At 51.8% G+C, this 14067-nt stretch overlaps 1 protein-coding gene across 4 annotated transcripts in view; it reads left to right on the forward strand.

Moving 5' to 3' along the window:
- Positions 1 to 14067, forward strand: part of ATP2B4 (ATPase plasma membrane Ca2+ transporting 4) — a 79204-nt gene that overhangs the window by 36801 nt on the left and 28336 nt on the right. For 3 of the 4 annotated variants that reach the window (XM_064732903.1, XM_064732900.1, XM_064732901.1), the window contains exons 3-11: positions 460 to 657; positions 3354 to 3611; positions 6214 to 6339; positions 6562 to 6690; positions 7357 to 7392; positions 9206 to 9367; positions 9850 to 10064; positions 11702 to 11944; positions 13017 to 13151. In XM_064732903.1, the coding sequence (XP_064588973.1) occupies positions 460 to 657; positions 3354 to 3611; positions 6214 to 6339; positions 6562 to 6690; positions 7357 to 7392; positions 9206 to 9367; positions 9850 to 10064; positions 11702 to 11944; positions 13017 to 13151 (1502 nt within the window). The remainder of the gene's footprint in view (positions 1 to 459; positions 658 to 3353; positions 3612 to 6213; positions 6340 to 6561; positions 6691 to 7356; positions 7393 to 9205; positions 9368 to 9849; positions 10065 to 11701; positions 11945 to 13016; positions 13152 to 14067) is intronic. The other variant, XM_064732902.1, reaches the window with a different exon arrangement.

The following is a 14067-nucleotide window of genomic DNA, read 5'->3' on the forward strand; positions in this document are numbered from 1 at the left end:
ATATAATTTATATATTATATAAATATAATATTTATATAAATTAATTTATAATTACTTATATGCTTATATTTACACTTTATTTTTATTTTTATTTCATTAATTTGTTGATACTTTATTTATATTTTAATTTTTATTTGTTTTTTATTTATTAATTTATTATTAATTTATTATTTGTTATTTATATTAATAAATATAAATATAAATATAATTTATATATTATATACATATAATATTTATATAAATTAATTTATAATTAATTTATTATTTGTTATTTATTTATTAACTTTATTAATTTTTATTTTATTTTTTTTAATGGTTTGGTATTTATTTATTTATTTATTTGCACCTTGTGTCCCCTCAGCTCACCTTGTCTGGGCTGAGCAGGGAGCTGCTCCTGGATGAGCTGCACAGGGCCAGCAGTGGGATTTGCCCTCAGCGCTGTTCTCCCCATCCCTCCAGGCCTGTCTGGGAACCCCACGGACCTGGAGAAGCGGCGCCAGACCTTTGGGCAGAACTTCATCCCCCCCAAGAAGGCCAAGACGTTCCTGCAGCTGGTGTGGGAGGCGCTGCAGGACGTGACGCTGATCATCCTGGAGATCGCCGCCATCATCTCGCTGGGGCTGTCCTTCTACCACCCCCCGGGCGGGGACAACGAGCGTGAGTCCCGGGGGGCTGGGGACACCGGGGTCTGGCCCCTTCCCTGTGGGGATATCCTGGGATCTGCCTTTCCCTGTGGGATATCTGGAATCTGCTCTATTCCCTGTGGGGATATCCTGGGATCTGCCCCTTCCCTGTGGGGACACCGGGGTCTGGCCCCTTTCCCGTGGGGATATCCTGGAATCTGCTCTATTCCCTGTGGGGATATCCTGGGATCTGCCCCTTCCCTGTGGGGACACCGGGGTCTGGCCCCTTTCCCGTGGGGATATCCTGGGATCTGCCCCTTTCCCTGAGGGGTATCCTGGGATCTGCCCCTTTCCCTCTGGGACAACTCAGGGATCTGCCCCTTCCCTGTGGGGACACCGAGGTCTGGCCCCATTCCCTGAGGGGTATCCTGGGATCTGCCCCATTCTGTGTGGGAACAGGGGCTTGGGATGGGGAGACTGTGGGATCTGCCTGGTTCCGTGTGGGGATATCCTGGGATTTGCCCCATTCCCTGTGGGGATATCCTGGAATCTGCTCTATTCCCTGTGGGGATATCCTGGGATCTGCCCCATTCCCTGTGGGGATATCCTGGGATCTGCCCCATTCCCTGTGGGGATATCCTGGGATCTGCCCCTTCCCTGTGGGGAGATCCTGGGATCTGCCCCATTCCCTGTGGGGATATCCTGGGATCTGCCCTCTTTTCCTTTGGGAACAGGGGTTTGGGATGGAGACTCTGGGGTCTGCTGCTGTTCCTTGTGGGGGTATCTTGGGATCTGCCCTGTTCCTTGTGGGGATATCCTGGGATCTGCCCCATTCCCTGTGGGGATATCCTGGGATCTGCCCCTTTCCCTCTGGGAAGACTCTGGGTCTGCCCCATTCCCTGTGGGAACAGGGGTTTGGGATGGAGACTCTGGGGTCTGCTGCGTTCCCTTGTGGGAGATCTGGGATCTGCCCCATTCCCTGTGGGAACAGGGGTTTGGGATGGGGACTGTGGGATCTGCCTGGTTCCGTGTGGGGATATCCTGGAATCTGCTCTATTCCCTGTGGGGATATCCTGGGATCTGCCCCTTCCCTGGGGGGATATCCTGGAATCTGCCCCATTCCTGTGGGAAACAAGGGTTTGGGATGGGAGGACTGTGGGATCTGCCTGGTTCCTTGTGGGGGTATCTTGGAATCTGCCCTGTTCCTTGTGGAGATATCTTGGAATCTGCCCTGTTCCTTGTGGGAGCAAGGGTTTGGGATTGGGACTGTGGGATCTGCCCCCGTTCCTTGTGGGAGCACTTTGGGATCTGCCTTGTTCCCTGTGGGAGCAGGGATTTGGGATGGGGATGTTGGGTGGTGGCTTCTGTCCATCCTTGGGTGAGAACCAGTTATCCAGTGGGAATTCTCTCCAGGCAGTGTGTGGAATTATCCAAATAAGAACTCTCTCGTGTGGGGTTATCCCATGGGAACTCTCTTGAGCAGTGTTTGGGGTTATCCAAGCAGGAATTCCCTGCTCCAGGCAGTGCTTGTGGTTATCCCATGGGAACTCTCCCGGGCAGTACGTGGGTTATCCCATGGGAATTCTCTCATATGGGGTTATCCCATGAGAACTCTCCCGGGCAGTGTTTGGGGTTATCCAGGCAGGAATTCCCTGCTCCAGGCAGTGTTTGGGGTTATCCAGGCAGGAATTCCCTGCTCCAGGCAGTGTTTGGGGTTATCCAAGCAGGAATTCCCTGCTCCAGGCAGTGTTTGGGGTTATCCCATGGTTTCTCTCCCAGGCAGTGTTTGGGGTTATCCAGGCAGGAATTCCCTGCTCCAGGCAGTGTTTGGGGTTATCCAGGCAGGAATTCCCTGCTCCAGGCAGTGTTTGGGGTTATCCAAGCAGGAATTCTCTGCTCCAGGCAGTGTTTTTGGTTATCCAGCAGGAATTCCCTGCTCCAGGCAGTGTTTTTGGTTATCCAGGCAGGAATTCCCTGCTCCGCAGTGTTTTGGTTATCCAGGCAGGAATTCCCTGCTCCAGGCAGTGTTTGGGGTTATCCAGGCAGGAATTCCGCTGCAGTGTTTTTGGTTATCCAGGCAGGAATTCCCTGCTCCAGGCAGTGTTTTTGGTTATCCAGGCAGGAATTCCCTGCTCCAGGCAGTGTTTGGGGTTATCCAGGCAGGAATTCCCTGCTCCAGGCAGTGTTTTTGGTTATCCAAGCAGGAATTCCCTGCTCCAGGCAGTGTTTGGGGTTATCCAAGCAGGAATTCCCTGCTCCAGGCAGTGTTTGGGGTTATCCAAGCAGGAATTCCCTGCTCCAGGCAGTGTTTTTGGTTATCCAAGCAGGAATTCCCTGCTCCAGGCAGTGTTTTTGGTTATCCAGGCAGGAATTCCCTGCTCCAGGCAGTGTTTGGGGTTATCCAAGCAGGAATTCCCTGCTCCAGGCAGTGTTTTTGGTTATCCAGGCAGGAATTCCCTGCTCCAGGCAGTGTTTGGGGTTATCCAAGCAGGAATTCCCTGCTCCAGGCAGTGTTTGGGGTTATCCAGGCAGGAATTCCCTGCTCCAGGCAGTGTTTTTGGTTATCCCATGGTCTCTCTCTGGGCAGTGTGTGGGGTTATCCAAGCAGGAATTCCAGGCAATGTTTGGGGTTATCCAAGCAGGAATTCCAGGCAGTGTTTTTGGTTATCCAGACAGGAATTCCCTGCTCCAGGCAGTGTTTTTGGTTACCCCTGCTTTCTCTCCGGGCAGTGTGCGGGCAGTCCACGGGCGGCGTGGAGGACGAGGGCGAGTCGCAGGCGGGCTGGATCGAGGGCGCTGCCATCCTGTTCTCCGTCATCATCGTGGTGCTGGTGACGGCCTTCAACGACTGGAGCAAGGAGAAGCAGTTCCGGGGCCTCCAGAGCCGCATCGAGCAGGAGCAGAAGTTCACGGTGATCCGCAAGGGCCAGGTGATCCAGATCCCCGTGGCCGAGATCGTGGTGGGCGACATCGCCCAGATCAAGTACGGTGAGTGGGGCTGGGCTGGGCTCCCCCCTTGGAGACTCTGAAGCACAGTAGAAACATTCCAGAGTGGAAATTCCATTTTGATTTAGGTGAAATGTGTGTTTTTGAGTTGTCTGTAGTTAGGAAACAGCCTGATTGCAAAAGCCTAGGCTCACAGAAACTATAGGACATGAAAGAACACAAGCTCACATCACTGTTCTCAAGGTGGAGAAGTTTATTTTCTGATCTAACATTTATAGTTTGCTAAAAGTGACAGTGGATTGGAGGGTGACAGTGCCACCTCTCCAGTGACACTGGACAAACCAACAGTCCATTGTGGTGGGTGACATCGCCCAGATCAAGTACAGTGAGTGGGGCTGGGCTCCCCCCTTGGAGACTCTGAAGCACAGTAGAAACATTCCAGAGTGGAAATTCCATTTTGATTTAGGTGAAATGTGAATTTTTGAGTTGTCTGTAGTTAGGAAACAGCCTGATTGCAAAAGCCTAAGCTCAGAGAAACTATAGGACACAAAAGAACACAAGCTCACACCGCTGTTCTCAAGGTGGAGAAGTTTATTTTCTGATCTAACATTTATAGTTTTCTAAAAGTGACAGCGGATTGGAGGGTGACAGTGCCACCTCTCCAATGACACTGGACAAACCAACAGTCCATCAGTGGATTGGAGGGTGACAGTGCCACCTCTCCAATGACACTGGTCAAACCAACAGTCCATTGTGGTGGGTGACATCACCCAGATCAAGTACAGTGAGTGGGGCTGGGCTCCCCCCTTGGAGACTCTGAAGCACAGTAGAAACTTTCCAGAGTGGAAATTCCATTTTGATTTAGGTGAAATGTGAATTTTTGAGTTGTCTGTAGTTAGGAAACAGCCTGATTGCAAAAGCCTAAGCTCAGAGAAACTATAGGACACGAAAGAACACAAGCTCACACCGCTGTTCTCAAGGTGAAGAAGAAAAAAGGAAGTTTATTTTCTGACTCTAACATTTATAGTTTGCTGAAAGCGACAGCGGATTGGAGGGTGACAGTGCCACCTCTCCAATGACACTGGACAAACCAACAGCCCATCAGTGGATTGGAGGGTGACAGTGCCACCTCTCCAATGACACTGGACAAACCAACAGTCCATCAACGTTCTCCTCCTCCATAAAGGAAAGCAAAACAATGAGTTATTTACAGAAAGTGTGTGAGAAAGCTCACTACAAGAATGTCAACATCAGAAAGCTTAGAAAATCCTAAAAAACCAGGGTGACAAGAAACTGCTTCAGTGAAAGACAGAGATGAAGGGGAGGAGACAGAAAGTGATAGAGAGAGACAGAGAGATTGCTGTGAGAGCAGGTCAGCCTGACCTAAGAATTCTTTCTGATAAAGAAGAACTAGCAGCAAATGTCACGTGAAATTTGTAAAAGTGAAGGTGTATAAACCTATTGTGAAATTTTATGCATATTTATTTGTAATTTTTGCATATTTATTGAGAGGGGGATAAAAAGGGACCTGGAGTTCCCATGTTGTTTTAGGAGAATGATTCCCACACGTGTCCAGCGCTGTAATAAACAATCCCGACTTTACAACTCTCACAAAAGTTGTGGAGTTTTGATTATCTCCACAAAACACCTCCTCCCTCCTTCTCCAGCCCTTCTTCCTGGAGCACAAGCAGCAGCTCCTCTGGTTGCTCCATGGAAAGGGTGCCTTGGAGGTGATGGAGCTCCATGGCAGCATTTTCATGGAGCAACCATCTCCAGCAACCAGTGGAGCTCCACTCACCTTCTGTTTTTGCCCTGGAGCTTTAAGGAGCTGCTGCATCAGAAATAAATTATTTTATACGTTTGTGTTAGTTTATTTTCCCAACCTTATCCCTGTTGAGGATGTTTCCTCATCCAGGAGATGTTGAGGAATATTTCCTTGGGAAGGAGATATTGGGGAGTGTTTCCTTTTCCAGGAGGTTTTGAGGAATATTTCCTCATCCAGGAGATGTTGCTGGATATTTTTGTATTCAGGAGATGCTGGGGAATATTCTTTTATCCAGGAGATGCTGGGGAATATGTCCTTATCCAGGAATTGTTGGGGAGCATTTCCCTATCCAGGAGGTTTTGGGGAGCATTTCCTCATCCAGGAGATGCTGGGGAATGTTCCCTTACCCAGCAGTTGTTGGGGAATATTCCCTTGGCCTGGAGGTGCTGGTGGATGTTTCCTTATGCAGGAGCTGCAGCCCTTGGGATCAATCAGGCCCTGCTCCTCGTTTCCCAGGGGGAATATTCCTCCCATTCAGGAAGGAGATTGATCCAACACCGTGTTTGTTTTCCCAAGGGCCCAATTCCACACTTGGCAGGTGGATGTGGTGGATTTTGGATGCATCAGGAGCTCTGGGAAGCATTCATTAAAGCCAGATGGGGAAACACTGAGTAAAATCCTCCTCAGGAGTCTCCAGCGAGGATTTGGGAGCTCTTGGATTTAATTTGATTGCACCTGTCCCTCACAAACCCCACCTGCTGCTTCTCCTCCCTCCAGAGCTGCTCTGAGCCTGAGTTTGGATCTTTTTGGAGCATTCCTGGCATGGGGCAGGCAGGGCTGAGCCAGGCTGGGCTGATCCCTGCTTTTCCTGCTCTCCAGGTGATCTCCTGCCAGCGGACGGGATCCTGATCCAGGGCAATGACCTGAAGATAGATGAGAGCTCGCTGACTGGGGAGTCAGACCAGGTGAAGAAATCCATGGATAAAGACCCCATGCTGCTGTCAGGTGAGGGCTCAGGGATGGATGCAGGGCTGGGATGGGGTCAGGGTGGGCCCTGCTCTCAGGGAGGTGTCCAAGGCCAGGCTGGACAGGCTTGGAGCAATCTGGGATAGGGGAAATACGGGATGGAACAGGATGGGGTGAAGCCTGAGCCAAACCAGTGTGGGATTCTGTGGGATGGCAGCTGGGAGTGTCTCCTGTGTGCCCATGGCATTGCTGCCCTGCCAGGTACCCACGTGATGGAGGGCTCGGGCAGGATGGTGGTGACTGCCGTGGGCATCAACTCCCAGACTGGGATCATCTTCACCCTCCTGGGAGCAGGAGGAGAGGGGGACGAGGAGAAGAAGGTGAAGAAAGGTAAGAAAATGCCCTGAATTTGCCTTTTCCCTCCTTTGTCCCTTTCCTGGGAAGCATCCACGGGCTCCTCACACATCGGGGTCAGCTCCCCTGGCCCAGGCAGGAGCAGGGAGAGGATGGGGGTCCCTCCTTGTCCCCTCCAGCTGGTTCCCCCATGCTCCCAGACCTTCTCCATCACCCTCCTTTCCATCTTGGAGCTGTGGGGTTGGGGGACAACCAACACCTCAAGTCACCTGAAGCTGGGTGAGGTGCAGCAGCCCTGGGCACCCCCATTTGGGGGGTCACCTGGACAGATTTTGGGGGTCACACCTCCCTGCTCTGGGACAAATCTGCGCTTCCTATCCGGGTCTGATGGCAGCAGGAGGGAGGGACCTGGAGCTGCAGGAGGCTTTCTTCTCCTGAAAATCTGCTCTGTGCCTTCTCCTCCTGAAAACCTGCGGCACCTCCAGCGCCCTGGAGGCACTGCTGGGCTCTGGGGGTGATTTACAGGTGGGGAGAAGCAGAACCCTTGGGCCAGGGGTGCCCAGGGCAGCCTGGGAGCTCCAGAGCCTCGAGCAGTGTGTGGACCAAGGCGTGGTGGTGTCCAGAGGGTGCCCACAGGATCCCAGCTGCAGGGGGAATGTGGCTCCTTGTGCTCAGCCCTCCCCCCTTTCTCTCTTTGAACAGGTAAAAAAGGTGGAGCCCCCGAAAACCGCAACAAAGGTAACGCCAGCCTCTCCATCCTTTGAACAGCACCACACTAACTAGCAAGCATTCCTCTCTCCTTCCTCCTTCTTCCTTCTTCTTCCTCCTTCCTTCCTTCTCCTCATCAGTCTGTGCTCTTTGCTGCTCCGGTGGGACTCTCGCCTCGTTTCTCCAGGACAGGGTGCAACGGTCCCGTGGTGTCCCCAAAACCCCAACCCAAGGCAGGGGGTGCCTTGCTGGGACTGCCCAAAAACAGAGGCCAGACCAAATCAAAGGAAAAAAAAAGCAGTTTTGTTTATTGAAGGGCCTTCAGGTACGTTTAGGGCATTTAGGTCCAAAAATGGACCACAGGTCACGGGGTTTTCACACTTTTAATAAGTTTGGTTCATTTGGATATTGGGGGTTAATTTTCCAATTACAGCTTCAGGTAATGAAGTCGTTGACCCCAAATTTGCACCCCCAGCTCACTTTTGTTCTCCCATCTCTCAGGGCCTGACCAGTGAGGTGTTGTTGATTCCCAGGCCTGGAGAGGAATTGTGTAAAAATGAGAAAGCAGCAGCTCACGCTGGATATGGAGTTTAGAGTTATACACTTAAGAACTGCAGGACTATAAATGTATGAAAAAGATAAAAACTAAAATCCTAAGGCATCACTGGGATGAACCTTCCCATTGTTTCTACATGGGGAAAAGCCATTTTTCAGGGAGGGCTTTTGGCAGAGCATCCCTTCCTTGGGATCACTCCATGACTCCCAGCAGGGATTTGATGGTTCAAAGCTGTCCCTGCACAGGGTTGGCGTTCAGGGCAGAGCTGGAGGTGCCCTCCTGGCATTCCTGGGATGAGATCTCCCCCAGGACCCAGCCCAGGGGACATTTGCACCCTGTCCTGCCATGGCCTCGACTCCGTGAGCGTCTCCTCGCCAGTGTTTCTCACCTGTTCTTTGCAGGCTGTGGAGGAAGCCCCATTTCTGCACCTCTCTCTCCACCCCTCTCTCTGTTTCTCTGTTTCTCTCTCTGTTTCTCTCTCTCTCTCAGCAGTTTGAGTTGCCCTCCTTGGGTCAGCTGTGTCCGGGTGCTTTGTTGTGTCCGTGTCGGGTCTCTTGTCACCGCGGAGCTGCTCCGGGGTGGCCTCCAGCCCACGAGGGGACAGGTCCCGGGGTGGCCCTGGGGCCACACCAGCTCAGGAGGAGCCTCTGCTGGGCTGCCCATCCCTCTCCAAAGCTGCCAGGCTTGGGTTTGCCCAGGGCAGCCTCCCAGCTGGGTTAGCCCAGTTTTAGGAAGGGGAAGCTTGGCTGTCTCAGGTGCCAAAGGGGGATGGCTCCAGGCTGGGATTGGAGGATTCCTGGCTCCCTGCTCTTCAGTCTCCATCCCAATTTCTAACCTTCCCCTCCATCTCACCCCTTCCCTTGCTGCTGGGCTGCCCACAGGGCTCTGCAGAGGTGGCACTGTGGGACCTGGGGACACTGGAGCATCTCTGGGCTCATCCCAAAGCCCTCCCAATCCTCTGCAGGCTTAGAGGCTGGAAGAGACCCCAAAATCTGGCCTGGAGGGTCTCTTGCAGAGGTGTGACGGTGCCAGAGTCACCCCTGAGGATCCCTGATCCGTGGGCAGGGGGTAGTGACAGGAAAGCACCCCGGAGAGAGGTGGCAGGGCCCTGGACACGGAGCTTCCATGTGCTCGGACGCGTGTGTGCTCGGGAGTGGTTCTTGTCCTGGATTTCTCTCTCTCTCTCTCTCTCTCTGCCACCACCATCCTCCTCCGTGGTGTCCTCCAGCCTGGCCTGGGCCTCTCCTGTTCACACCTGGTGTCTTCTTTTACCCCCCCGGGCTGTAGCTAAAACTCAGGATGGTGTGGCCTTAGAGATCCAGCCCCTGAAGAGCCAGGAGGGGGTGGAGAACGAGGAGAAGGAGAAGAAGAAGGCGAAGGTGCCCAAGAAGGAGAAGTCGGTGCTGCAGGGGAAGCTCACGCGCCTGGCGGTGCAGATCGGGAAGGCAGGTGAGTGACAGTGACAGTGTCCCAGTGCCCCCCCCAAGCTGGTGAGGAAGGGCTGACTCTGTCCTGTGTCCCCTTATCTCATCCTTGTCCCCATCCCCAGTGTCCCCCCAAGCTGGTGGGGAAGGGCTGACCCTGTCCTGTGTCCCCTTGTCCCCATCCCCAGTGTCCCCAGAGCTGGTGGGGAAGGGCTGTGCTTGTCCCCAGTGTCCCCAGAGCTGGTGGGGAAGGGCTGACCCTGTCCTGTGTCCCCTTGTCCCCATCCCCAGTGTCCCCAGAGCTGGTGAGGAAGGGCTGACTCTGTCCTGTGTCCCCTTATCTCATCCTTGTTCCCATCCCCAGTGTCCCCAGAACTGGTGAGGAAGGGCTGACCCTGTCCTGTGTCCCCTTATCTCATCCTTGTCCCCATCCCCAGTGTCCCCAGAGGAAGGGCTGACCCTGTCCCCTCCGTCCCCTGTGTCCCCTGACCTCCTCCTTGTCCCCAGGGCTGATCATGTCGGCCATCACCGTCATCATCCTGGTGCTCTACTTCGTCATCGACACCTTTGGGGTGCAGAAGCGGCCCTGGCTGGCCGAGTGCACCCCCATCTACATCCAGTACTTCGTCAAGTTCTTCATCATCGGCGTCACCGTGCTGGTGGTGGCCGTGCCCGAGGGGCTCCCGCTGGCCGTCACCATCTCGCTGGCCTACTCTGTCAAGGTGAGACCTGGCGTGAGGAGGGACTGCTGGAATTATCAATAAATAATCCAATCTAGCTGGACAGGGCATGCCTGAGCTTGCCTGGCCCTGCTGCTGAGCCAGATTGTGGCAGCTGTGGTGTGTCACCCCAGAGACACTTTGGCTGTGGGTGTGTGGTGTTTTACCCCACAGACACTTTGGGCAGGCTGGGTGTGTGGTGTTTCACCCACAGACACTTTTGGCTGTGTGGGTGTGTGGTGTTTCACCCCACAGACACTTTTGGCTGGCTGGGTGTGTGGTGTTTCACCCCACAGACACTTTGGGCTGGCTGGGTGTGTGGTGTTTCACCCACAGACACTTTTGGCTGTGTGGGTGTGTGGTGTTTCACCCCACAGACACTTTTGGCTGTGTGGGTGTGTGGTGTTTCACACAGAGACACTTTGGGCTGTGGGTGTGTGGTGTTTCACCCCACAGACACTTTTGGCTGGTTGGATTTGTGGTGTTTCACCCCACAGACACTTTGGGCTGGCTGGGTGTGTGGTGTTTCACCCCACAGACACTTTTGGCTGGCTGGGTGTGTGGTGTTTCACCCCAGAGACACTTTTGGCTGGCTGGGTGTGTGGTGTTTCACCCCACAGACACTTTGGGCTGGCTGGGTGTGTGGTGTTTCACCCACAGACACTTTGGGCTGGCTGGGTGTGTGGTGTTTCACCCCACAGACACTTTTGGCTGTGGGTGTGTGGTGTTTCACCCCACAGACACTTTGGGCTGGCTGGGTGTGTGGTGTTTCACCCACAGACACTTTGGGCTGTGGGTGTGTGGTGTTTCACCCCACAGACACTTTGGGCTGTGGGTGTGTGGTGTTTCACCCCACAGACACTTTTGGCTGTGGGTGTGTGGTGTTTCACCCCACAGACACTTTGGGCTGGCTGGGTGTGTGGTGTTTCACCCCACAGACACTTTTGGCTGGCTGGGTGTGTGGTGTTTCACCCCACAGACACTTTGGGCTGCCTGGGTGTGTGGTGTTTCACCCCACAGACACTTTGGGCTGCCTGGGTGTGTGGTGTTTCACCCCACAGACACTTTTGGCTGTGGGTGTGTGGTGTTTCACCCATAGACACTTTTGGCTGTGGGTGTGTGGTGTTTCACCCACAGACACTTTGGGCTGTGGGTGTGTGGTGTTTCACCCCACAGACACTTTGGGCTGGCTGGGTGCTGCACTGGGCCCGTGGGGACAAATCCAGGCCTGCAGGAGCTCTGGTGGTGCTGGGATGGAGCTTCCCCCCATAACAGGGGCTGCTCCTCAGGTTTCCCTCTGTGGAGAAGCTTTAAGGCCATGGTGAAGGACAGGAGTCGGTTCTGATGGAGGGTTTGGATGCAGAGCTTTATTCTGGCCCACAGGCCTCTGAATGCAGCACCAGCTCCAACAGAACTCCCCGAGCCCGTGGTTGCTGTTCCTTTGAACCCCTTTTAACATAAACAGTGGCATTATGTCTGGTAAGCACAAAGGCAGTGGCCACATTAGAAGCAGGATCATAGGTCACATTTACTGCAGTCTACCAGGATTGAAACTTTTCAAAATCAATCGCATTATGACAGACAACTTTCTGTAAGGGTGACAGGGGTGAGCTCAGCCCTGACCTTCTCTCTGCTTGCAGAAAATGATGAAGGACAACAACCTGGTGAGGCACCTGGACGCCTGCGAGACCATGGGCAACGCCACGGCCATCTGCTCGGACAAGACGGGCACGCTGACCATGAACCGCATGACCGTGGTGCAGGCCTACGTGGGGGACACCCACTACCGCCAGATCCCCGACCCCGAGGCCATCCTGCCCAAAACCCTGGACCTCATCGTCCACGGCGTGGCCATCAACTCTGCCTACACCTCCAAGATCCTGGTGAGCTGTGGGACCAAAGCTTTGGGGTGTCCTGATGACGTGGGAGGGTACCTGGAATGCAGACTGGATGGAGTTAAAGGGATAAAGTTTATTAAATATAGTGAGAGTGACCTCAAAGCTGGTGGGGAAGGGCTCTCCCTGTCCCCTCACCTTGTCCCTGTCCCCTCACCTTGTCCCTGTCCCCTCACCTTGTCCCCTCTCCCCTCACCTTGTCCCCTCTCCTACCTGCCCAAGGTGAATCTTCAAGGATACAGTACAAGAGCCCGGCTGTGGCTCCACCCAAGATGGACACCTGGTCACGAGTTTTCACACTTTTATAAAAGTTTTTCTCCATTTCCATATTGGGGTTAATTGTCCAGTCACAGCAGTCCCATTGTCCCAGTTTGCTCTCCTCAGTTCCCTGTTGTTTGCACTTTTTGGGGCTGAAGCTGCAGTGATGTCCTTGATTGGGGGCTGGAAAAGGATTATTTTGTGTGACTGAGCTGTGAGGAGAGCATGTGAAGTTCAGAGTCATATCCTAATGCAGTACAGAGTCTGGAAAATGCAAAAGCTAGAACTGAAGGCATCATTCCATTCATCCTTCCATATCCATCCTTCCATATCCTTCCTTCCTTCCATATCCTTCCATATCCATCCTTCCATATCCTTCCTTCCATATCCTTCCTTCCTTCCTTCCTTCCTTCCTTCCTTCCTTCCTTCCTTCCTTCCTTCCTTCCTTCCTTCCTTCCTTCCTTCCTTCCTTCCTTCCTTCCTTCCTTCCTTCCTTCCTTCCTTCCTTCCTTCCTTCCTTCCTTCCTTCCTTCCTTCCTTCCTTCCTTCCTTCCTTCCTTCCTTCCTTCCTTCCTTCCATTTCCTTCCTTCCATTTCCTTCCTTCCATTTCCTTCCTTCCTTCCATATCCTTCCTTCCTTCCTTCCTTCCTTCCTTCCTTCCTTCCTTCCTTCCTTCCTTCCTTCCTTCCTTCCATATCCTTCCTTCCTTCCATATCCTTCCTTCCTTCCATCATTTCATCATTCCACCCTGCTCCACACCCGGGTTGGGCATCCTTCATCATTTCTCCCTCCTTTTTGCAGCCACCAGAGAAGGAAGGGGGGCTGCCCCGCCAGGTGGGCAACAAGACCGAGTGTGCCCTGCTGGGCTTCGTGCTGGACCTGAAGCAGGACTACCAGGCTGTGCGCAACGAGGTGCCCGAGGAGAAGCTCTACAAGGTCTGGAACAGAGTAGAAATTTCCCAGGGTAGAAATCCATTTAGGATTTAGGCGAATTATTGAGTCTGGAGCTTGCTAGCATAGATGAAATGTGCTGTTTTAACGTGTTTGGGCTGTTAACTCTGCTGTGCTGTCAAAACTGCCTCAGCTAAGGAAAAAGAATGGGAACTCCCCCTTGAACTTTGAAACAAATGTGAGAGCCAAAGCTGAAGCTGCAAGAGACAGGGTGACCAGAGAGTTCTCTGTACAAGCTGTAACACAAAACCAGTAAAATGAATATGCATAAACCTATAGTGACTAGGACCTATAGAACCTGTATGAACCTATAATGAATATACATAAACCTATAATGAATAGAACCTATAGAACCTATAAGGAATATACATAAACCTATAATGACTAGGACCTAAAGACCCTATATGAACCTATAATAAATATACATAAATCTGTAATGAATAGGACCTATAGAACCTGTATGAACCTATAATAAATGTACATAAACCTATAATGAATAGGACCTACAGAATCTAAATGAACCTATAATGAATAGAACCTATAGAACCTATAATAAATATACATAAATCTGTAATGAATAGGACCTATAGAACCTGTATGAACCTATAATAAATGTACATAAACCTATAATGAATAGGACCTATAGGATCTAAATGAACCTATAATGAATATACATAAACCTATAATGAATAGGACCTATAGAACCTATATGAACCTATAATGAATAGACATAAACCTATAGTGAATAGGACCTATAGAACCTGTATGAACCTATGATGAATATACATAAACCTATAATGACTAGGACCTAAAGACCCTATATGAACCTATAATGAATACACATAAACCTATAATGAATAGGACCTATAGAATCTAAATGAACCTATAATGAATAGAACCT

This window comes from Zonotrichia leucophrys, chromosome 26 (assembly GCF_028769735.1).
Source record: "Zonotrichia leucophrys gambelii isolate GWCS_2022_RI chromosome 26, RI_Zleu_2.0, whole genome shotgun sequence".
Lineage (NCBI taxonomy): Eukaryota > Metazoa > Chordata > Aves > Passeriformes > Passerellidae > Zonotrichia > Zonotrichia leucophrys.